Source organism: Mustelus asterias, chromosome 22 (assembly GCF_964213995.1).
Source record: "Mustelus asterias chromosome 22, sMusAst1.hap1.1, whole genome shotgun sequence".
Classification (NCBI taxonomy): domain Eukaryota; kingdom Metazoa; phylum Chordata; class Chondrichthyes; order Carcharhiniformes; family Triakidae; genus Mustelus; species Mustelus asterias.
Genome location: NC_135822.1, coordinates 29,653,283 through 29,678,334, shown reverse-complemented (window position 1 = coordinate 29,678,334; position 25,052 = coordinate 29,653,283). Strand labels below are relative to the sequence as shown.

The 25,052-nt window shown below is 44.4% G+C and overlaps 1 protein-coding gene across 1 annotated transcript in view; it reads left to right on the top strand.

Moving 5' to 3' along the window:
• The first annotated feature begins 3,513 nt into the window (after positions 1–3,513).
• Positions 3,514–25,052, top strand: part of wnt4 (wingless-type MMTV integration site family, member 4) — a 37,041-nt gene continuing 15,502 nt past the window's right edge. Inside the window, exons 1-2 of the mRNA XM_078239064.1 lie at positions 3,514–4,195; positions 7,195–7,430. Of these exons, the coding sequence (XP_078095190.1) occupies positions 4,119–4,195; positions 7,195–7,430 (313 nt within the window). The 5' untranslated portion in view covers positions 3,514–4,118. The remainder of the gene's footprint in view (positions 4,196–7,194; positions 7,431–25,052) is intronic.

Below are 25,052 nucleotides of genomic sequence, written 5' to 3'. Positions count from 1 at the left end.
TTAGGGAAGGAAATCTGCCGTCCTTACCTGGTCTGGCCTACATGTGACTCCAAAGTCACAGCAATGTGGTTGACTCTCAACCGCCCTCTGAAACAACCTAGCAAACCACTCATTTCAAGGGCAACTAGGGATGGGCAATAAATGCTGGCCCAGCCTGCGATGCCCATGTCCCAGGAATGAATGAAAAGAAAGAAGTTTGGTCTTTTTCAGAAGTTGTATAAGCAGAGCTCAATTCCAGCAGTGGACTTGATGGTAAAGTAATCAGTACAAGGTGCTTTATAACTATTTCATTAAGATCTTCAGCAGATAATTTATCTATTAATAAAAGAGCAATGTGTGGTATTAAAGAGAAAGAATGGAATATTTGCCCAGTTTCGCCAATCATTAACTTTCAAAAGCCTGGTCAGGTCAGAAATCTCATGTGTTAGATTTACAGTAAACTCCCTCTATTCCGCAAAAAAAAATCTGTGTGACATTTCCATTCCACATGCCAACAATCCTATGGGACCTTTAAGACTAATTCAGTCATGATGTATGCTGAATTATGGGTGCTGTGCACAGACGTTTAAAAACTACAGCCCTCTAGCTGAGTTCCTTTAATAGCTTAAATGTTAAAAAGTGCGAATGGATCTGGCACAGTGATTGTGATGACATGGCATCGCCATGTAATTCATTTGTCACCATGGTGCTCATAAACAGAGTGAAAAGTAAATTGTCTTGCAGACTGAAATAGCTGTTTTACTCCCTTCCCCTCCTCCCCCACACTGATGAACTGCCCTTCCAAAGTATTGGGGGTCAATTAATTTTGTGTCCCTACATGATTGATCCTTTTATGTTAGGGAATGAGGGCAATTTTTATCAACGACTGGGAACACAAGGATGACCAATTCTTAATAAATGTAAGAAGGGACACTTCAAGCTTGGGACCAGCAAACGTTGCTGGTGACCATTAGGGATGGCAGGTGGAGGGGTATAGGGGGGTATTTGGTAAGCTTGAGAGGGGGATGTTTAAGACCATAATAGCATGGGGGACGGGGTAGCGGGTTAAAATCAAACTAAAACTTCCAACCTGTCTTGTTGAGTCATAACATTCAGGGCTACACGGTGGCACAGTGGTTAGCACTGCCACCACACAGCGCCAGGGACCCGGTTCAATTCCGGCCTCGGGTCACTGTCTATGTGGGGTTTGCATTTTCTCCCCATGTCTGTGTGGGTTTCCTCTGGGTGCTCCAGTTTCCTCCCGCACTCCAAAGATGTGCAGGTTAGGTTGATTGGCCATGATAAATTGACCCTAGTATCAGGAGGATTAGCTGGCTAAATATATGGTGTTATGGGAATAGGGCCTGGGTGGGATTGTGGTCGGTGCAGACTCGATGGACCGAATGGCCTCATTCTGCACTGTAGGGATTCTATGATTATCATCTTTCTGCCTCACTCATTTGCAGTCCTGGGCAAGACAGTCAAACTCACCCTGGAGGCTCTCAGGCTCTGATGCCCACAGGCTGTCCAAGAAATATGGGATAAAGTTACCCCATTAGGGACACGGGACAGTCAAAATAAGGGGCAATCCCTAGATATGCAGGATGGTCGGTCACCCGGGTGAACAGCCCAACTTGGACCCTCAGGTGAGCCTAACCTAGAGTAACCACATTAGCTTCTGGAGTGTTGCTTGTGGGCAGATTCTGTTCCAGAAATTTTATTTATCCACTTCAGAAATGTTGGTCTATCACCATATCACATGATTGCCTCTCCACCCTCACTCTCATTGTTGTCAGCTTTTAAACTTGGGAGAATATTTCTTCGTTGTGCCATGTGTAATTAAATCAAAAGCCTATTTATAAGAACATGACTTTGTTACACACGGGAGAAAGGAGGGCATTTCCCTCATAATGCTACTCATGTGATTGTCTTTTAAGGAGGGGGAGCCTCAATAAAGAGGCTAAGAATTATTACCTTCCACTAGCTGTGCGGAAAATACTTAAATAGGAGCAAAATACTGTGGATGCTAGAAATCAGAAAATGCTGGATAAACTCAGCAGGTCTGGCAGCATCTGTGGAGAAACTTGAGTTAACGTTTGACTCCATATGACTCTCCCATACAACAGTTCTGTTGAGTTTATGAAGCATTTTCTGTCTTTTATTATAACTTAACAGCTTTGGGTTTTGAGGAGTTGAGTGGGTTCACTTGTTACAGGCTGACCGGTGTGAACTGATCTCAGACAAGGGGGGCAGCAGAGGTGCTACAAAACATAGAACATAGAACAAATGGTCTCTGTTTTCCTGAGTTGGGGAACAATGGGGAAATGAGCCACTGTTCCTGCCGCCAGTCTCAATTTTGTGAACCTTGTTGGGAAGTGTGAAGATCACTTGAGAACAGAATTTTAGGGCTTGGCTCTGGTCCACCATGAACAACGCGTCCAGCTTGTTAATCTGTGCACATGGAACTGTGGTTATATTGGGTTAGGGTTAAGATGTGCCCAAGGGATGGGATTTTAATTTGATTTGATTTATCATTGCCACACAGTGGCACAATGGTTAGCAATGCTGTCTCACAGCGCCAGGGACCCGAGTTCGATTCCCAGCTTGGGCCACTGTCTGTGTGGAGTTTGCACATTTTCCCCTTACCTGCATGGGTTTCCTTCAGGTGCTCCAGTTTCCTCTCACAGTCTAAAAAGACGTGCTGGTTAGGCGCATTGGCTGTGCTAAATTCTCCCTCAGTGTACCCGAACAGGCGCCAGATTGTGGCGACTAGGGGATTTTCACAGTAACATCATTGCAGTGTTAAGTCTACTTGTGACACTAATAAATAAACTTTAAACTCTATGGGATACAGTGAGAAGTATTGCTTCTTGCACGCTATATGGACAAAGCATAATGTTCATAGATTTGATTTATTATTGTCACATGTATTAGTATACAGTGAAAAGTATTGTTCCTTGCACGCTATACAGACAAAGCATACAGTTCATAGAGAAGGAAAGAAGACGATGCAGAATGTTACTGTCATAGCTAGGGTGAATAATACAACTTAATATACAGTAGGTCCATTCAAAAGTGTGATGGCAGCAGGGAAGAAGCTGTTCTTGAGTTGGGATGTCGGTGGTAGTGTAATTGCAAAGCAGAAGGAACAATTAGTCACCTGCCACAGAGAAAATGTCAGGGGTGGAATGAGGGCAAAAGGAAATTCCCTTTCCACCAGACTAAGTTTTGGTCAGCTTTTAAAAGGAGTCTTGTAAAGGCTAAAGGCTTTCTCCAAAGGGTGAGAAATCTAGTGACTGTCATTCTAATTCACTTCTCTCCCTCTGCCGGTTGTTTGAGTCCTTTCCTGTCCATGGATTTGCTGTCAGAATGGTGCTCCTGTCAGTGTATCTGACTCATCAGCGCCTCTGCACCACACACACACAGAGGCGAATGGAAGCAGCCTGTGGAGCTGATTGACAGGCCGGCTGGTCCAACCCTGAGCTGGCTAGCGCCCCCCCCCCCACCCACCCCCCTTTCCCTCACCACCCCCGGGGAGTGGGGGGGGAGGGGGGTGGGTGCTGTATGTGTGTGTGTGTGCCCGATCGGGGATCCGAGCGGGGCTCTCTGCTCGCATTCTGCTGCTCACCCAGCCTCGGCGCCACATCCCCCCGCGGATTACAACCACCAAAGCTTCCCATTCGGCGCCGCACCCGGGGACTCATCCTCCTTTTTGCAACCCAGCCAACAGCTCTCAAACCCCGGACCTGTGCTTGGAGCTCCAACCGAGCTTCCACCAAAAAAAAGCCTCACATCACATCCCAAGGACCGGAGGAGGCTTGTTGCTGGTGCAATTTCTACCAGAAGTCACTTACAACCACACAGCACTTAAAGGACGATCCGTCTATATCTATACATGTTGGCGAAATCCTTGATTATAACTTCTTTTTTTTGGAAAAAGAAATTGAGTGGATATTTCTTTTGGGCGAAGACTTTTTTCTTAAACTTGTAACAACCTGGAAAACTAAACAAAAAGAGACTTCTTGCACTTTATGTGATTCTTTTTTAATGAGGGAAAAACTCTGAAACACTTATCAGCCGCAATTTAAGGGATCAAATATTTTTTTGCCTGGATTTTAGGTTGCTGAATTGGCTTCGTGATGTCTCCGGTCTGCTTTCTGCGTTCGCTCCTCGTCCTGCTTTTGGCTCTGTTTACGACAAGTGCTAGTAACTGGCTGTAAGTGTTGCTAATTGTGACTTATTGCATTTGTGATCTTATTAATGCAGAAAGTTGTTGGGGGGGGGGGAGGTCGGATTCTCTCGACTGAGCGGTGAGAGATGGTGCAAAGGACAAAATGAAGGGGCTTTTTGTGGGGGGTGGGGGGAATTCGAGAGAGTTTCTCAAATCACATTATTGTGTAAAAAAACAGACCTTCAGATCTATCTAGTTCAATTTTTCTAACACCCCCCCCCCTCCCCTCCCCTCCCCAACTCCCCATCCTGTTGTCATTCAGACTCTGAAAGATGTCCAGAACGCCACTCTTTCGAAACATTAAAACATCTTTGGCAATTTAAACTGGCCCTCATTGTATAATTCATTGATAATGTTCATTGGAACGTCGGGGCTTTTCACGGTAACTTCATTGCGGTGTTAATGTAAGCCTATTTATGACACCAATAAACTTAAACATTTTTCCCCCCAAATGTCCACATATCTGGGGGTGGCAGGGGGATGTCAATTGTATCTATCTATTTCAATTTATTAATTTTTGATTAGTTAGGTGGGGTGATGCGAGAGAGAGAGAGAGGGAGAAGGGAAAAAAAATAGACTTGCACAGACCTGTTCTAGACTTCCACAGATATGTGCTTTCAATTAATCCTCACTTTTCATTCATACTGTTGAAGCCGAAGGTGCCGGTATTTGACAGGCGTTGTGACTTCAATTGTGGGCTGGTTTACTCCAAGGGTTTTATTTTATGTTAAAAGTAGGAAAAGAGTCAAAATATGTCATTGGTGTAGAAAATGTCGATATAATCGGGGGGGAGGGGGGTGCAGGATAGCTGAATGGTACCCGGAATACAAACTGTCTCCTTATAGTAGTCTGGAACACCAGTGATTCTCCAATATAGACCAAAATTTACAACAAGAAAAAGTTTATAACCGGACTCAAGTGAGGGTGCATTTAGAATTGCTCTTTTTTTTAAATTGCTTACTCCAAGAATAACCGCGCATTTAAATTACTAGCATGTTTTCATATATATATAGAAAGGCACCAAGTAATTCAACAGGAAAGAAACGCAGGTTCTGCACAATTAGCATTGCATGTGGTTCACAGAGATTTATAAACAATTGTCCCGCTCCCCTTGTTGTTTGGGAAGGAGACAAGTTTCGTCCTAAATCCACCAGCCACCGAGATAGGGGAGTGTGAGAGTGGTGGACCTGTGAATTTCCCATGTCTGATTTAAAAAGAAAGTATTTGTTTTCCAAGCGATACTGAGCAAATCGGAGGAGGTGGGGAGGGGTGTGTGTGGGAGGGGGTGGGGGGGGGGGCGGGGAGATCTGAAGGTCAGCTTTGCACAACAACAGTCTGGTACACTGTCATAGTGCTACGAACCGCCCAAACAACAGATACCTCGCCAGCCTGATTGTACTCGCCTGTGGGCGACCCTAACCAACAGCGAGAATGGGCAGGGCAGTAACCTACAGACTGATCAAGTTATTCCAGGGGTGTGGTGGCTGGGAAGCGTTGGGGGGGGGGGGGGTAATAAGGTTAAATAAAGGTGCACCACACCGCAGAAAAAAGAATCAGACACTCCTTTGATTTACAAAAAAAGTATTTTCCTTTTTGCTGCAGCTTTGGACTCATCAGATAAGGAAGTGCTTTTTTTCATTTCCAATCAGATCTAGGGTTTGGGGGGAATCTGTGATATCAAGAGTTTAACAGGAATCTGCATTGTTACCAAGACCAATACTGTGTATATTGACTGATCTGGCAGACTTCACGCTAGTACATGGAGAGATAGCTCAGTTAACCGTCCTGGGTGTCCATGGTAAAGAGTAAAGCACAGGGTCCCTATTCCAATGTAAAATTTAGTCAGTAATTCCCCAGAACCGATAAAATACACAGCGAGGGTCAGACGATTTTACAGCTTGTTTTGAATAAATAATTTCCCCCCACCCCCGTCATTTTATTTTTGTTAAACCGGCTGAACAATAACTCTCCTGAAAATTAATTTGAGAATTTGTTTCCCAAATCGGGAGCAAGTCGAATTTTGGGATTGCTTCGTTGATAAACACTAAATGCAAAAATAAACCGTCCTCAGACAAGCAACAATCCGTGTTTTACAACTGTGCGAAATATATACGACACATAACAAAATGTTACACAATTCCCACAGTCCATTTTCTAATCATCCTCAGTAATAATTCTGCCCCTCCCCCGCAAATTAAGACACTCTATTAAGTTCCTACACCTCTCTCTCAAACGTACGCACAATCGTGTGTGTGCACCCGTTTTAAATGCACCGAAGGAGATTTTTTAAAACTGCTTATTGCAAAGATAAAATGCTGCTCTTGTCAAAAATAACAGGACGCATAAAATATTACAATTAATTAATAAAATATTACAAACTTAATTTGCAGTGTAACTATCTGCCTAACAATTGATTTGATCTGTTTGACGACTCGCCTGTAAGCCTCGTATAAGAGTTGTCATGAGTTTATCTAACTTTCCCTCAGGCTTTTTAAGTCCAGTTTTTTAAGGATCGAATTGGGTGAGTTGGAGTTTACAAACAGCTTTCGTTCCGCGTGCCTTTTTTCTTCTTCTTGTTAGAGAACCACCATCGTGTGTTGACTTCTAGTGATTACAAACATTTGAGTATAAAACATTAAACATTAGGGAAGTCTCTAGACAAAACAGATAGTTAAGATGTTGTTTGGCACTGACCCAGGGGATGTCTTTCGGCTTCTGAAGCTCTGATATCTTGGGTTGTATATTGTAATAGATCTTCCGATTGTGTACTGCGATCGATCCCTTTATAGTTTATTTATTAGGCACAAGTAGGCTTACAATAACACTGCAATGAAGTTGCTGTGAAAATCCCCTAATCCTCCCTTGTTTTGAGATGTGGCTGAGCCGCTTTGTTACATGGTGGTTAGTTATTTTAACACTGTTTTACACTGAAGGGTTTCCCCCCCAACTCCTCCCTCATGCTAACCCTGTGTGTTTCCACACAGGTATCTGGCCAAACTGTCATCCATCGCCAGCATTCAGGACGAGGAGACGTGCGAGAGGCTGAAGGGTCTGATCAACCGGCAGATCCAGATTTGCAAGCGGAATGTGGAGGTGATGGACTCGGTGCGGAGGGGAGCCGAGCTGGCCATCGAAGAGTGCCAGCATCAGTTCCGAAACCGCCGCTGGAACTGCTCCACCGTCGACACGCTGCCCGTCTTCGGCAAAGTGGTCACACAAGGTACACGCAGAGGCCACCGAATCCCGGGGTTGTTGCGCGGCCAAGGTACACCGCAGATCAGAGATAAATAAGACCCTCAGCAGGTGAATCAGAAATAGAGCAAGGCTGGGCGGTAATGCACAGTCAGAGGCAGCGACACAGGAGGCTAGGTCAACTTGCAGAAGTTTGGGGGTTCGAGAAACGATTGAAAAGGAAAAAAGATTGGAGAGAGATTGAGACATGTTTTAAGGGCGAAAGAGGTTAGATACAGTCGGTCTATGAAAAGGGGAAAAACTGCCCTTCATAGAGCACATGATTCCGTTTCTAGAAATTCTTATGCTACCATATACTCCGGGAATATGTTAGGAGTTATCACAAACCAAAAGCACACAAGTTAAAGATAAGGGAGAAAGGAGCTTGCATTTGTAACAATTAGCAATTCCTGCAAAAGGCGTACATCTATCATTGTAATCTTGGGATTTAATGCACATATGTCAAGAATAAGAATCCAACAGAGGCGACATGATTGAGTGCAGGAGCAATGATTACTCTTAAATTAAATACATTGATACAAAGACTGGTTGCACACAGACATTTGTGACAACAATCTCCAGATAGAATACTGAGAGGATCAGGATTCTCTGTACCCAGATAGAGGAATTAATTATTGGAAAGTCAATAAAGGATGAACTACAATGATAGACGGGGAAATCTGGATACTTGTGTCCGGAAAGAGGATTTAATTCTTGGACAGTCAATAAAGGCTAAACTACAATGATAGGTCTCTTGCCTCTTTCTAATTTATCAGTGCTGTTCTCTTCTCCTGCTGTTCCTAACTTACAAATATATTGTCTTCTTCATTGTGCTGAAGACATGATTCATTGCACGATATCTCAACTCTAACCCACTCTTTCCCAAGGCTTCAGAACGATTGAATTTTTTATCACTCTTAGTCTGCCCTCCCTGCCACAAGCTACTAGGTTTGAAACCCAGGCTTGGAATCACTGTACCACGAGGTAACTTGTCTTCTCCCCTACTCTTTTCACCCTGGGCCTCCTGCCCTCCATTTGAAATAGAATACAAAACAATGTTCTGAAGTGAACTAGAAATATATCGCTCACAGACGTAGATAACCAACAATGAAACACAAAGGGAATATAATGTTTTAATAACCCAGAACTAAGAAGTGTAGATCCGTGAAGGCAGTCAGGGGACAATTCAGGAGTCTGGAATATCAAGGTCAGGTACAGATTGTAATCCAGAGATGTATGATACACAGATGGGGATTAGAAATAGCAATGTTCTTCTTAGGCAATCCCCTGGGATCGAGGGTGACTTGCTTTCACTGTAGTTCAATGCATTCTGAAATGGCTGATAAGTCCAATACATTATATACTGACAATAATATTGGGAAGGGTTACACACTGATCATAATCCAGGAGAACACCAATTAAAGTTTAGTTTATTTATTAGTGTCACAAGTAGGCTTACATTAACACCGCAATGAAGTTACTGTGAAAATCCCCTAGTCGCCACACTCCGGCGCCTGTTCAGGTACAGAGGGAGAATTTAGCACAGCCAATGCACCCTAACCAGCACATTTTTCAGACAGTGGGAGGAAACCGGAGCACCCAGAGGAAACCCACGCAGACACGGGGAGAATGTTCAGACTACCTGCTACCTACCTACCTGACCCAAGCTGGGAATCGAACCTGGGTCCCTGACGTGGTGAGGCAGCAGTGCTGACCACTGCACCGTCCCAATTAGCCAGCCTCCCTAATGACTCAGTGAGTTTATCCAGCAAACAGTTGAGCCTTACAAATGTGGAAGATCTACAGTTTGATTCCAGTTGACCAGGTCAGCGCTCAAAGAGGAAATAACTGGCCAGGGTTTCACTGCTCAGGAATATCCAGCAACCCTGGTTGTGGACAGTGAACATTAGGCAAGGGCTCAGATGCTCTGTATGGTTTAAACGGGCCACTGATTGTTAGAGCTCACACATCAATACGACCAATATGGAAAGTTCAGAGGAAAAAGCAGGAGAATGGGGATGAGAAAAAAATCAGCCATGATTGAATGGCGGAGCAGATTCGATGGGCCGAGTGGCCTAATTCTGCTCCTATGTCTTATGGTCTTATGACTTCCAGTCCCAAAGAGCCAACAAATTCAGGAGAATGGGAGAGAAGAAAAGTAGTTAAGGTAACTGATAAGGGCATAGCTCCTAACACTGGACTATGATGAGATAAAAATTTCACATATCAGCAACTGAAGAAATAAGATAGAAAACCTGAGCAGAATATTTAATTTCCATGGGGTTGCAGAATAGTTCAAAGTGGACTGGCACCTGTTATACAGCGTGCATGATAAGGAAATAAGGGGTGTATAACAGGTGGCCAATCCTCTACAAGCTGATCTACCCACCCCCTGCCCCCATTGAACATGACATTTCCACCTCCGCCTTTCTATTTCAAATCCTGATCCATCTGTCATGTGTTTCCAGCATCTCCTGTTTTTATTTCACATTTCTCAGTATTTATTTATATCTATCGTCATTCACGCACTGGCAAATAAAATGCATAGGATTAATGCAATTGAGATGTACAAGTAGAGAAAATCATACTGGGAATAACACACGTACAGAGCAGACAGCAGTCCCAGTGGTGCCACAATGGATCAGTGATGGTGCTATCCAGACAGCTATGGTAATCCCAAAACGATCGCATCCAGTGTAGGAACATAAATCCCAGGACAATCATACACAGAGCAACGAGAGTAATCCAAGGGCATTCATACACAACAGTGACTGTATTGGGAATGTCACAAAAAAACATCCCCCTCACAAAGACAGCTATCTGACCTTTGTTACATCGTCTGTCTCCTACTCTGCCACAGCCTACCTGCTGCTGAAACCTTCGCTTTCCAACTTCCATAAACTTGAGCTCATCCAGAAATCTGTTGCCTCTATTCTAACTCACACCAAGTCCTGTCCATCCACACTCCACATCATCCATAACCCAACAGTGGCTCCCAATCCATCAGTATTTCAGTTTTGAAGTTCCCATTCTCATGTTCCAATCCCTCGCCAGCCTCACTATTCACTATTTTCATAACCTCCTGCAGTCTTGTAGCCCTTGAATAATACCACAACTCCTCCAACTCTAGACTCCTGCATCCCCATCGTTTGCCCTACCTTTGGCAGTTGTGCCATCAACTGTCCAGGCTCTAGGCTCTGGAATCCCTTTCCTAAACCTTCTCTCCTCCTTTAAGATCCTCCTTAAACATAACTAAAATTGTAGCCACTTATCCATTCACTTGTCCTAATAGCCCCTTCTTTAACTTGGTCAATATTTGTTCTATTATGCACTGTAGAATGCGTTTGGAAGCTTCCCGACAGTAGGGGCACTCTATAAATGCAAGTTGTTGTCACCCACAGGGCAGTCACAGAGTGGTGATAATAATCCAAGGACAAACATGCACTGAACTGTGAGAGCAATGTTGGGACAGTCGCACATAGTCATTTTGTGAGGGGACTGCATAACATAGGTCAAACATTGATTGTACGAGATAATAACACTGGCGGAATATCAGTTCTAAATAAATAAGGATTACATTCAGAATATCCACTGATATAAATGTATTCAGTCACAAGATGCGGGTGTCACTAACAAAACCACAATTATTGCCTTTCAAAAGGTGGTGGTGAGTCACTTCTTTGAACCGCTGAAGTCCAACGAGCAGTTTGGATATAACAGAGTGGTTTGCTAGGCCATTTCAGAGGGCAGTTAAGAGTTAGCCACATTGCTGTGAATCTGGAGATACGCATAGACCGGACAGGGTCTTTCCTTCCCAAAGACATTAGTATACCAGTTGAACTTTTATGACAATCTAGTTGTTTCACCCAGAATTTACAACAATCCTATAGTTTCTAGGCCAGACCAGGTAAGGAAGCAGAATTGCCTTTCCAAAATGATAGTTGGGTTTTTAATGACAATCCATTGGTTTTGGTCACCATTACTAGTTTGATTTTTATTAACTGAATTTAAGTTCTCCAGTTACCATGTGAATTTGAACTCATGTTTCCCAATTATCAATCCAAACCTTTGGATTACTAGTCTGTAGCATAACCACAATGCAGCCTCACCCAGTAATAAGAGGAAATACAGGTACAATCCCCCAAATCCGGCACCCTCGGGATTGAGACCCTGTCCAATTTCCAATTTTCCAGGATTTCGACTCCCAATCTGGGTTCAAACTAACTCGTTTGATTAGCATGACATAGGTTCAGTCACCAAGTTCAATATATAGGGTGGCACGGTGACACAGTGGTTAGCACTGCTACCTCACAGCGCCAGGGACCTATGTTCGATTCCTGGCTTGGGTCACTGTCTGTGCAGAGTCTGCACATTCTCCTTATGTCCATGTGGGTTTCTTCCGGGTGCTCCAGTTTCTTCTCACAGTCCAAAGATGTGCAGGTTAGTAGTTTTGCCATGCTAAATTGCCCCTTAGGGTCAGGGGGACTAGCTAGGGAAAATGTATGGGGTTACGGGGATAGGTGGGATTGTGATCGGTGAAGACTCGATGGGCCCATTGGCCTCCTTCTGCACTGTAGGGATTCTATGATTCCATGATATCAGGTTTACATTTAGTTCTCATACGATATCGATCTTCAGTTAGCAGTTTGTGTCCAGCTTTTTACATTTTGAGGGTGTGTTGCCAGACAGAATCAGAGCAAGTAAGCAATGATAAGCTCCTTGTGCTTTAGGCTAGAATCAATCAAGAGTGGGGCTAAGCCTGGCCAGTGGCGCCCTTTCTAAAATGTCCAGTTACTCAAATTGATTTATTGTTTTCTTTGCGGACATTCATCTTTGGAAGCGTTTTTCAAACAGACAAAAGACAGTGTGCAAAAAAAAAAGCCAGTTTACACAGTTACATCCTCTACAACTAATTATTTTGGACACTCCCGATTTTCAGGTAACCCAGATTTACCTGTACTGCATAGATTTACCAAACTAGTATGGATAAATCAATGACAAGCTGGGAAATCAATTATTTTATTAGTGTCACATTAACACTGCAATGAAGTTACTGTGAAAATCTCCTAGTTGCCACACTCCGGCGCCTATTCGGGTACACCAAGGGGCAATTTAGCATAGCCAATGCACCTAACCAGCACATCTTTCGGACTGTGGGAGCATCCGGAGGAAACCCACGCAGACACGGGGAGAGTGTGCAGGTTCCACACAGACAGTGGCCCAAGGTGGGAATCGAACCCGGGTCACTGGCACTGTGAGGCAGCAGTGCTTAACCACTGTGCCACTATGCAACCCAATCCAGTTCAGTTCTAAATAAGAGAAAGGTTGCATTCAGGGTTAAATTGACATTAATTTATCCACTCATCAGGTGAAGGTGTCACTGGTAAAACCAACAATTATTGCCCTTCATGAGATGGCGGTGAGCCACCCCTTTTTGAACTGTTGATGTAAGAACCAGTTAAAGCATCCCAAGTAAATTAGACCATCAAACAATGTAAAGATAGGCATGGCTACAAGGACTTGGGGTTTGGAGGAAATTGCAGTGATCAAAAGAGATGCTTAGGAATGTATAGTATATTGCAGTAACATTATAATCTGATTTGTTGGAGAATCCTGGGTTTGAGAAGGCTGGCCAGATCAGCAGAGATAGAGATGTAATAGATACATAATATTTGTAAGTAACTGAACAACATATATAGATATTGGGGCATCAGATTGCAGAAATCATGCTTGGAACATGTTTAGGAAACCTAACAGTGAAAAGTTGGTTAACGTGGTTGGCTAGATGGCTGGAGTGTGGTGCAGAGTTACGCTAACAGCGAAATTCAATCCCTGTAGCAGCTGAGATAGTTCCTGCCTTCTCGCCTTGCCCCATAATGATATCCTGGCATTAGCCCTCAGATAACAAGGATACTATAGAGAGAGAGAGGGAGAACCTTGCACCCCTGGGACTGCAATGGGGTATGTTACTCTACATTAAATTCAAGGCTAATAAAGGATTCAGCTTAAGCAGAAGTGTGTAGGATTAGCCCCAGGGATAATGCTACTTGTGCTACACAACAACTTTAAACATGCAAGTTAAAAATTTACTGGCAGCAATTTATATTTGTGACTTCTATTCAAATTTTAATCTAAATTATGTGATAGGAAGTTAGATCTCAATTTTCACATTGATGCAACACAGCGATTTATATTAATATGTATTGTATTCTATATCATGTAAATACACATTATGGCAAAATCATGAGAAGTCTCAACAGGATAGACAAGGAGAAACTGTTCCCACTTGTTAAAGGATTGAGACTAAGGAGGCAGAAATGGAAAGTGATCAGAGAAGCAACAGTGATAGGAAGAAACTTTTTCACACAGCCGAAGGTTAGGCTCTGGAATGCTCTGCCTGAGAGTGTGGTGGAGGCGGATTCAGTCGAAGCATTCATAAGAACATAAGAACATAAGAAATAGGAGCAGGAGTATCAGGCCATCTAGCCCCTCGAGCCTGCCCCGCCATTCAATAAGATCATGGCTGATCTGATAGAGGTTTAGTTCCACTTACCCGCCCGCTCCCCATAACCCTTAATTCCCTTATTGATCAGAAATCTATCTCCCTGTGGCTTAAACATATTTAACGAGGTAGCCTCCACTGCTTCAATGGGCAGAGAATTCCAGAGATTCACTACCCTCTGAGAGAAGAAGTTCCTCCTCAACTCTGTTCTAAACTGACTCCCCCTTATTTTGAGGCTGTGTCCTCTAGTTCTTGTTTCCTTTCTAAGTGGAAAGAATCTCTCTGCCTCTACCCTGTCTAGCCCCTTCATTATCTTATATGTCTCTATAAGATCTCCCCTCAGCCTTCTAAACTCCAACGAGTACAGGCCCAATCTACTCAATCTCTCCTCATAAGCTAACCCCCTCATCTCCGGTATCAACCTGGTGAACCTTCGCTGTACTCCCTCCAAGGCCAATATATCCTTCCGCAAATAAGGGGACCAAAATTGCACACAGTTCAAAAGGGAATTAGATTATTATCTGAAAAGGAAGAATGTGCAGGGGCATGGGGGGACAATGCTGAGGGAACGGAACTAGGCGAGTTGCTCATTTGGAGAGCTAGTGCAGATATGATGGGCAGAATGGCCTCCTCCGCATCATACAAATTCTGTGATCCTGTGATGTAGTTCAATTTAATGGAGGTTCGTAGTCCCAATTTCAGTGTAATCTGTATTTTGACACACAGTGTGACGCCATTTTAAGGATATACCACCTGGACTTTGTTTGACCTACAGGATAACTACAACTGCCTTTTGGAGTTTAAAATAATCCCGGTAGTACCCTGAAACATCTTTACATTTTTAACACCAATGCAATTTATGGGAAGATAGTTGTTTTCATCAAGACAGAACATTTCATCAGCTTCATATCCTGCTGGATGGAGCTGTCCTCATGTATTTAAGTGCATATCCAGGGCCGTTGGCTCTTTCAGATCAACTGGCACCCAGCCCAGCTTTATAAAGATGCATAATGAAGGGTAGCATGATGGCACAGTGGTTAGCACTGTTGTCTCACAGCGCCAGGGACCCAGGTTCAATCCTGGCCTCAGGTGACTGTCTGCGTGGAGTTTGCACATTCTTCCTGTGTCTGTGTGGGTTTCCTCCGGGTGCTCCAGTTTCCTCCCACACTCCAAAGATTTGTGGGTTAGGTGGATTGGCCATGCTTAATTGTCCCTTAGTGTCCAAAGACGTGTAGGTTAGGGGGGTAAATGCGTGGGGTAAGGGGGATAGGGCCTGGGTGGGATCCTCTGTCGGAGAGTCGGTACAGACTCAATGGGCCGAATGGCTTTTTTCTGTACTGTAGGGATTCTATGATTCTATTCTATGGAACACTTTGCGATTCCTTCACCCAATGAAATATTCAAAACACTGGTCAGTCTTGGACTGAACCATATGGATCAAGATAGTTACAGATTCTATCCATAGCCTCTGATAGGGCAGGAGTTTTACACCGGGGACTCAAATTCGTCTGAGATTACTGCTTGGGGCGCAGGGAACCCCCAAACCACTTGATAGAAAAGTAGGTATTTAAATCCAGCCTTGAAGCATTGCATTTGACCTTGAGGTGAATGGACAAGCGAAGAAAAAAGAGCACATTACAGATCACTATCTAGTGGGTTCCTGTACGGGAGTGAACGTGTTTTAATCAGATAACAATCAGATGGCCTGCAATCTACACCTAAATGGAGATTTTTTAAAAAAAAGTTCTTGACGGAAGGTTATTAAACTTTAACTGGGGTTCTCCCTTCCAGCCTGGTCCGCTGTGTATTTCCAGCATTGTTTCTTCTTAATGTTCCCATTGGTGTTAGTTTCAATGCAGACTGGTGATAAAGTAACCGCAGTGGAAGCATCTGAGCTTCACAGGGGTTCTGGCTCACCTGGGGAATGGGGCTGGGTTGAGGTGGTAGGCGGCAGACATTGCTGGTGGAACTCTAACCGGAGACAGGACGTGGGGGAGGGGTGGATGGGGGGGGGGGGGGGGCAGCGGAGCCTCCTATTTATAGAGCGCAACCTACAGCAAGCAGAGTGAATTTGACTAATAGTGAAGGCAGGCGGGCGGGGGGAGGAGGACTTGAAATGACCATTGTTGCAAATTGCAACTTGATTTGGCAAGAGAACTAGGGGGGAAACAAGCCCAGATATAACCTAAATAATAATTTATTGGGTGCAACATGAACCTCGACATTCTCTTAACACTTTAACCTCAGATGACCTGCATGCACTCCCGTTTACCTCTTTTCCATGTCAATTCTGATCAGTTAAATTGGAACCTCGGTACAATGTGATGGGGCTTGTTAAACAGTGAGACAGCAGCACACATTGGAAAATGTGTGGGCTTTCTGTGGATTAGAGCGACCTCCACTGTCACTACTTAACCCTGCAAGATAAAGTTTGAACGGACAAAGCTCACAAAAGCCAGCCTAGTGTGCTTTCCGGAGTTTCTTCCATCACTGGCATTTCCCCCAGGAGATTAAATAATTCAACATTATTTTAGCACAGCTCAGACAGTCACAGACATTCGTTTTTTTAAAAAAAACTTTTGACCCAAATGAAGGGGGAGTCCCTAGATCTCCAGCCCCGTGCACTTTCGAATTTAGTTCACTTCTCACCTGAGAATTGTACAAAATCTACCAATACCGAACATGAGTCACATATTTTCACTAAACATGCCAGATGTAAGTAACTTGGATAGCCATGAATGTTTGGTGTGCTTGGTGCCAATACATTTGGGGGAATGGTTTCCTGTGCATTTAATTTATTTATGAGGTGGAGATGCCGGTGGGACTAGGGTGGGCACAGTAAGTAGTCTCACAACACCAGGTTAAAGTCCAACAGGTTTATTTGGAATCACGAGCTTTTGGAACCACGAGCTTTTGGAACGCTGCTGAAGGAGCAGCGCACCGAAAGCTCATGATTCCAAATAAACCTGTTGGCCTTTAATTAATTTATTTTTAATTATTTGTATTATTTCTTCTCCCCGATGTTCTCCTCTGAACGCTGTTGCAGTCACTAGGCTGCAGTTCAACAGTGAGCAATAGCCTCTGCTCCCTCCTGTATGTTGTACTGTATATCAATGTTGACAGGTGTCAAAACAGACTGTTTTGGCCAGGGACAATGGCCAAATGTATCACTGTTGAACAGGGACTCGCAAAGCATTTTCCAGCGGGGGTCACTAGGAACACAGGAACCAGGAGGCCATTTAGACCCACCCCCCCAAGCCTGCTACCACATTCTTCTAAATCACAACTGATCTATACCCTAGCTTCGCTTGCCTGCCTTTGTTTCATAGGGGTGGCACGGTGGTTAGCACTGCTGCCTCATAGCGCCAGGGAACCTGGTTCAATTCCCGGCTTGGGTGACTGTCTGTGTGGAGTCTGCATGTCCTCCCTGTGTCCGGTTTCTTCCCACAGTCTGAAAGATGTGCTGGTTAAAGTTTATTTATGAGTCACAAGTAGGCTTACACTAACACTGCAAGGAAATTACTGTGAAAATCCCCTAAGTTGCCACACTCTGGTGCCTGTTTGGGTACACTGAGGGAGAATTTAGCATGGCCAATGCACCTAATCAGCACATCTGTCGGACTGTTGGAGGAAACCAGAGCACCCGGAGAAAACCCATGCAGACACAGAGAGAACGTGCAGACTTCGCACAGACAGTTACCCAAGCCAGGAATCGAACCTGGGTCCCTGGCACTGTGAGGCAGCAGTGCTAACCACTGTGTCACTGTGCTGCCCCTATGAATCTAAGGTGCACTGGCCATGCTGAATTCCCCCTCAGTGTACCCGAACAGGTGCTGGAGTGTGGCGACTAGGAGATTTTCACAGTACTTCATTGCAGTGTCAATGTAAGCCTACTTATGACACTAATACATAAACTTTATTCCTCGATACCTTTACTCATGAAAATTTAATGACAGCCACCAGAAGCAGATTTTCCACCCATCTCTGTTCGTCCTTGCTCCGAAACTGAACACTGGCTAGGTTTCCTGAACCTTCTTGGTCGCTAACAAATTAGATGGTCCATTTGCTCATTAAGTCATGGTGTCATACAACAAAGAAGGCCATTCAGCCCATGGTACCTGTGCCAGTTCTTTGAAAGGGCTATTCAATTAATCCCATTCTCCCTAGCTCATTCCCCATTGTCCTGTAAATGATTTCTTTTCAAGAATATATTCAGTTCCCTTTTGAAAGTCACTATTAACTTTTGCTTTCAGAGTGGCACGGTGGCACAGTGTTTAGCACTGCTGCCTCACAGTGCCAGGGACCCGGGTTTGGGTCACTGTCTGTGTGGAGTTTGAACGTTCTCTCCATGTCTGCGTGGGTTTCCTCCGGGTGTTCCGGTTTCCTCCCACAGTCCAAAGGTGTGCAGATTAGGTGGATTGTCCATGCCAAATTGCCTCTTAAATGTCCCGAGATACGCAGATTAGGGGGGGATTAGTGAGGTAAATACATGGGGTTATGGGGATGGGGTCTGGATGGGATGCTCCGGCAGAGAATCAGTGCAGCCTTAATGGGCCGCATGGTCTTCTTCTGCACTATGCGGTTTCTATGAATGCATAACAGCTTGCAGTTTATTTATTTTATGGGTACCAAATCTTACACACCGCTTTAATGTGTTGTGCTCTACATTAAGTCACCACATCCACTATTATTACTGCCAACCCTATTGGTTCACCTTGCTGAGGCAACCCATCAAGTCTGGACAGATGAAGTCTCTGTGTTTTCACAGTGGACATAACACAACACACACCCACTGTTATACTTTGCTGAAATACTAGTGACAACACTGCTGTCCAATATTAAAGCAACAATGAAGGGGAAGGGGTGTGTTCTTCCTGTGTTCCAGCACAGCATGGGCCATTTTGGCAGCAATCGGACCCTGGTATGTAAGACCAAGATAAGTACGCACCTTTTGAGTTCATTATTACCATTCGATTGGTGTACACACATTTATTTTGATGAAATGTTTTTATATTTATTTTCCATTGCTGGTTGTAGTCCTCTCATTGCTCAGATGTAAGGGTGTTTCCAACGCTTAATTAAACTGTGTTTATTCTGGGCTTTCACCAATCTAAATCTACCATTAAAACTGCCTATCATTGAACTTATATTTTGAATGATACAATAAAAAGAGTAAACTATGCTCTTTCACGTTATTTATTCTTTAAAAAGTGTACAATCACAGAACCTGCGTGATTTCGCATCCATTACGGCACGGTGGCACAGTGGTTAGCACTACTACCTCACAGCGCCAGGGACCCAGGCTCGATTCCCGGCTTGGGTGACTGTCTGTGTGGAGTTTGCACGTTCTCCCCATGTCTGCATGGGTTTCCTCCAGTTTCCCCTCACAGTCCAAAGATGGGGGATTGGACATGCGAAATTGCCCCTTAGTGAGAGGGGAATTCGCTCGGGTAAATTTATGGGGATAGGGCCTGGGTGGGATAGTGGTCGGCGCAGACTCGATGGGCCGAATGACCTCCTTCTGCACTGTATGATTCTATGATTCCGATTCCCTGTATCTACAACTCAACAATAAAGCCATTGTCATGTTACCTGAACTTCACAATCCACTGACAAAAGCAAACAATTTCACACACATTTTGGTAAGCCAGTTGTATTTCAGTACTCCGCACACCAAGGTGAACATTTGGCCCATCATGTCTCTGCCAGGTCTCTGAAAGCACTATCCATTTAATCCCATTGCTCCTTCCCCCTATTAAAATATTTTAAAAATCAAATAATGATCCATCTTCCTTGTAAAAGCTGTTACGGATTCTGACTTCACAATTGTTAGAATATTCCATGTCATAGAATCACAGAATCCCTACGGTGCAGAAGGAGGCCATTCGGTCCATTGAGCCTGCACTGACCAGGCCTCATCCATGTAACCCCACGTATTTACCCTGCTAATTCCCCTGACACTAAGGGGCAATTTAGCATGGCCAATCAACCTAACCCACACATCTTTGGACTATAGGAGGAAACCGGAGCACCCAGAGGAAACCCATGTAGACAGTCACTCAAAACCAGAACTGAACCTGGGTCCCTGGCACTATGAAGCAGCAGTGCTCACCACTGTGCCACGATGCCGCTCTTCTGTATAAAAAAATATATCAAATCCCAGCCTTCATTGTTTTGGTGATGATCATAAAATGATGCCATCCAGATACCGTTCAAAGGAATACAGGTATAAAGAAACAAGTTAGGCATCAACACCTCAAGAAATAGTTTCACTCTCTGCTCCCAGATGTAAATGGCAAATGTGAGCAATGGCTGCTGATAGCACTCCACCATATTGGGTCAATCGATTTATTTTTTGGTAGGTGGGGATCAACTTTAAACCCTTTCAGATAGGACAGTAAAACCCTTCCATATTGGACAGTGAAACCCTTCCATGTCGGACAGTAAAACCTTTCCCTATAGGACAGTAGTACAGGTTTTATGAGTTTTTCCTTCTGATCATGGAAAGCGTGCAGTCAGAATGGAAAGGTCAGGAATGCACCTTTGTAGCAACTGCAAGAGATATAAAATGAAACATTTGCTTTTTGCAACTAGGTGGAGAAAAGGGTGGGTCCACTCAAGGACAGTGGAAGGAATTTGTGTGTGGAGCCAGGTGAGGTGGGTGAGGTCCTCACCGAGTACTTTGCATCAGTATTCACGAAGGAGAAGGATGTGGAGAATGTTGACATTCTAGGACATGTTGAGATAAAAAGGGAGGAGGTATTGGAGGTTTTGAAAAACATTAAGGTGGACACGTCCCCAGGGCCAGATAGGGTCTATCCCAGAATACGGAGAGAGACGAGGGAAGAAATTGCTGAGGCCTTGGTCAAAATCTTTGTATCCTCTTTAGCCACGGGTGAGGGACCAAAGGAATGAAGAGTAGCTAACAAGGGCAGAAGAGACAATCCTGGAAATTACAGGTCTGTGAACCTTACATCAGTGGTGGAGAAATTATTGGAGAAGATTCTGAGGGACAGGATGTACTCACATCTGGAAGAGAATAGGTTTATTAGCGATAGGCAACATGGTTTTGTAAAGGGGAGGTCGTGTCTCACAAACTTGATTGAGTTCTTCGAGGAACTGACAAGAAAAAATGACCAGGGCAGGATAGTAGATGTTGTATACATGGACTTTAGTAAAGCCTTTGATAAGATTCCCCATGACAGGCTGGTACAGAAGGTGAAGCCATATGGGATCTGACGTGAGCTGGTAAGATGGGTACAAAACTGGCTTGGGCATAGAAAGCAGAGAGTAGCAGTGGAAGGGTACTTTTCTAACAGGAGGTCTGTGACAAGTGGCGTTCCACAAGGTTCAGTGCTAGGGCCTCTGTTGTTGTAATATATATAAATGATTTGGAGGAAAATGTAGGTGGTCTGATTAGTAAATTTGCAGATGATACAAAAATTGGAGGAGTAGCAGATAGCGAGGAGGATTGTCAAAGGATACAGCAGGATATAAATTGGCTGGAGAGCTGGGCTCAAAGTTGGCGGATGGAATTTAACCCAGACAAATTTGAGTTGATGCAATTTGGAAGGTCTACTGCAGAAGGAAAGTATACAGTAAATGGTAGAGCCCTTAGAAATATTAACATACAGAGGGATCTAGGCGTGCAGATCCACAGTTCCCTGAAGGTGGCAACTCAAGTGGACAAGGTGCTCAAGAAGGCGTATGGCGGCATGGTAGCACAGTGGTTAGCACTGCTGCTTCACAGCGCCAGGGACCCAGGTTCGGTTCCCAACTTGGGTCATTGTCTGTGTGGAGTTTGCACATTCTCCCCATGTCTGCATGGGTTTCCTCCGGGTGCTCTGGTTTCCTCCCACATTTCTGAAAGACGTGCTGGTTAGGTGCATTGAACTGAACAGGCACCAGACTGTGGCGACTAGCGAAATTTCACAGTAACTTCATTGCAGCATTAATGTAAGCCTTACTTGTGACTAATAAATAAACTTTACTTGCTTTCACTTTTTTTATGGCATGCTGGCCTTCATCGTTCGGGGCGTTGAGTATCGGAATTGGAACATTATGTTGCAGCTGTATAAGATTTGGTTAGGCTGCATTTGGAGTATTGTGTATAATTCTGGTCTCCACACTACCGAAAGGATGTTGATGCATTGGAAAGGGTGCAGAAGAGATTTACCAGGATGTTGCCTGGTTTGGAGGATAAGGACAATTAAGAAAGGTTGAACAAACTTGGACTGTTTTCGTTGGAGCGTCAGAGGATGAGGGGGGACCTGATAGAGGTTTACAAGATTATGACTGGGTTAGATAGAGTGGATAGTCAGAGTCTTTTTCCCAGGGTCGAAGGGTCAATTACTCAGGGGCATAGGTTGAAAGTGAAAGAGGGAAAGTTTAAAAGGGATGTAAGGGGAAATTATGGTCTTTCACACAGAGGGTGGTGAATGCCTGGAACACGCTGCCGAAGGAGGCGTGGAAGCAGATTCTATACATGATACATGAATAGGCAGGGAATAGAGGGATATGGACCATGTAGAGGCAAGAAAATATTAGATTAGAGAAGCATCTGTGTCAGCAGAGACCTGGTGGGTCGAATGGCCTGTTCCTGTGCTGTACTGTTCTTTGTTCTTTCAGGTAGCCATCTACAACATGACACAACATAGATTGATTCACCCTGGATATCCCCTCCTCCCTACTTGTGTGGTAAATCCTTACTTCCATTCATGCTGCTCCCACTGCGCCATTGCCAAGATGACAAACTTAACCAAATGCACACTCAGTCATGGCCTGTTACTCTGCTAGGACCTCACTGCTGAGCCCCATCTTTTGCCTAAGGTTCAGTGATTTTTTACCAGATTCAAACCATGGAATCTTTCGCCTTCTGTAGCCTGGGATACTGAGGCCATTTGCAGCACCTCTATAGTTATCCTGGCTCAGTTCAGCCAATTCAGTGCAGACTGGGTATCAAACATGTGATACCCTGGTCTATCCTTCACTTGCTCGTGCATTTATCAACTGGGGACTTATTCATATCTAACTGAACTATAATTATCATAGAAACATACTGTGCCCTAACCCACATTCAGAGTACACACTTAAGCAATAGATGCCTGGCCTCCTGTCTCACATTTCCAAATGCTGATCTGTTAATTACTTGTATAAGTGGGTCACTTTAACACTTCATAATTCACTATCACAATCCAGCCACTGTAAGTAGTGCTCTGTAATCCATAATTGTAAAGACAAGAGAGTAATGTCATTCTTAAATATAAACCAACTTTTGTGTACTGCAGTGCATTTTATACATTTGCACTTGAAATTTACACCTATTGTTGGGGAAAAAAAATTTTTGTCTCACCCACAAGAGATTAGGTGGTGCGGTGGTTTGACACTGGTGTTCACCCCTGTGAAAATGGGATGATTAATCATCTCCTCTGCTGATCGTCACGATATATGTAAAATTAGTTTGTGCAGTTTCACTTTAAGTCCCTGGTGGGCATAGACCCACAGTGCTGGAGGACACAGACCCACATTGCGAAGGTTGGGCCTTCCTCAAGCAGTGTCAGGCTGAGTGTCCAACATGGCAAAATCTCATAGAATAATCTCATAGGATCCCTACAGTACAGAAGGAGGCCATTCGGTCCATCGAGTCTGCACTGACCACAATCCCACCCAGGCCCTATCCCCATAATCTCATGCATTTACCCTAGCTAGTCCCCCTGACACTGAAGGGCAATTTAGCAAGGCCAATCCACCGAACCCACACATTTTTGGAATGTGGGAGGAAACCGGAGCACCCGGAGGAAACCCACACAGACACGGGGAGAATGTGCAAACTCCACACAGACAGTGACTTAAGCCGGGAATCGAATCCGGGGATCCCTGGCGCTGTGAGGCAGCAGTGCGAACCACTGTGCTATCGTGCCGCCAAAATACCTCACTGGTTTGCTCCTTTGAGGTTGGGATCGAGCTACGTTTTGGGGACAGAGCAGTTCTGCATTTAACTGACGTGAGTGATTCTTGATGTTGGCACTGAGTGGCGGAAATGGGGAAGTGTTCCGCGACCAAGCGTCTCTTCCTTAAACAAGGACAAAAACTCACAGTAAAAAAGACATTCAGAAAATGTTAGCTGAAAGTCAACAATGTAGCTTTTAAATAAAAATTCATTGCATTAATCTAAAAAAAACCTAATATGTGCCTTTAGTATAGAGCTGAGTTCCTGGTCTTCCTTCATTATTGTCGCCAAGTCCTACTGCTGCAGAAATTAGTATTTTGGAGTGTGGCATAGATTTCACATAGTCAGATAGAAGAGTTGAAAGTTTAAGTTTATTTAGTAGTGTCACAAGTAGGCTAACACTGCGATGAAGTTCATGTGAATATCCCCTAGTTGCCACACTTCGGTGCCTGTTCGGGTACACTGAGGGAGAATTCAGCATGGCCAATGCACCTAACCAGCATGTCTTTCAGACTGTGGGAGGAAACCGGAGCACCCGGAAGAAACCCACACAGACACAGGGAGAATGTGCAAACTCCACACAGACAGTGACCCAAGCCGGGAATTGAACCCTGGTCCCAGGCACTGTGGAGCAGCAGTGCTAACCACTGTGCCACCATGCCGCCCCATATTAATTTCCTTTCTGGCTGCTGTACTCTGTAGGGACCCGGGAAGGTACACACAGGCAAGAGCTGACCTTTACAGGTAGACTAGGGTGTTCAGCCAGTGAGTGGCCAGTAAACATCATTGCTTCCACCTCTCATAACAAAGTCTATAGTTAATCATCAGGCAGTGTTACCTCCAGAGATACCCATCGCTACTACTCATTTTGGTGGGGTTCAGAGCTTTCAGAGGTAGCTGAGATATCTTCTTCACGTGACTGCTGTTCTGTTGGAGTCGGGCCTGTTGTCAGTGGCATCGCAGTGAAGTAAATATAGCTCAAGTTAGCACAACAGGCAACAGCTGCAACAGTACACAAAGGACCAAGTGAATGCAATTTCTCAGCCCTTTGTACAGACATTGTGGGGAATTTGTCTCAAAGGCACTACCTGGTGCAGCAGTTGTGACCGTGCAATTGTCCTCACTGTCCTAGCACCAGAGAAGGCAGAACTAGCCATAGT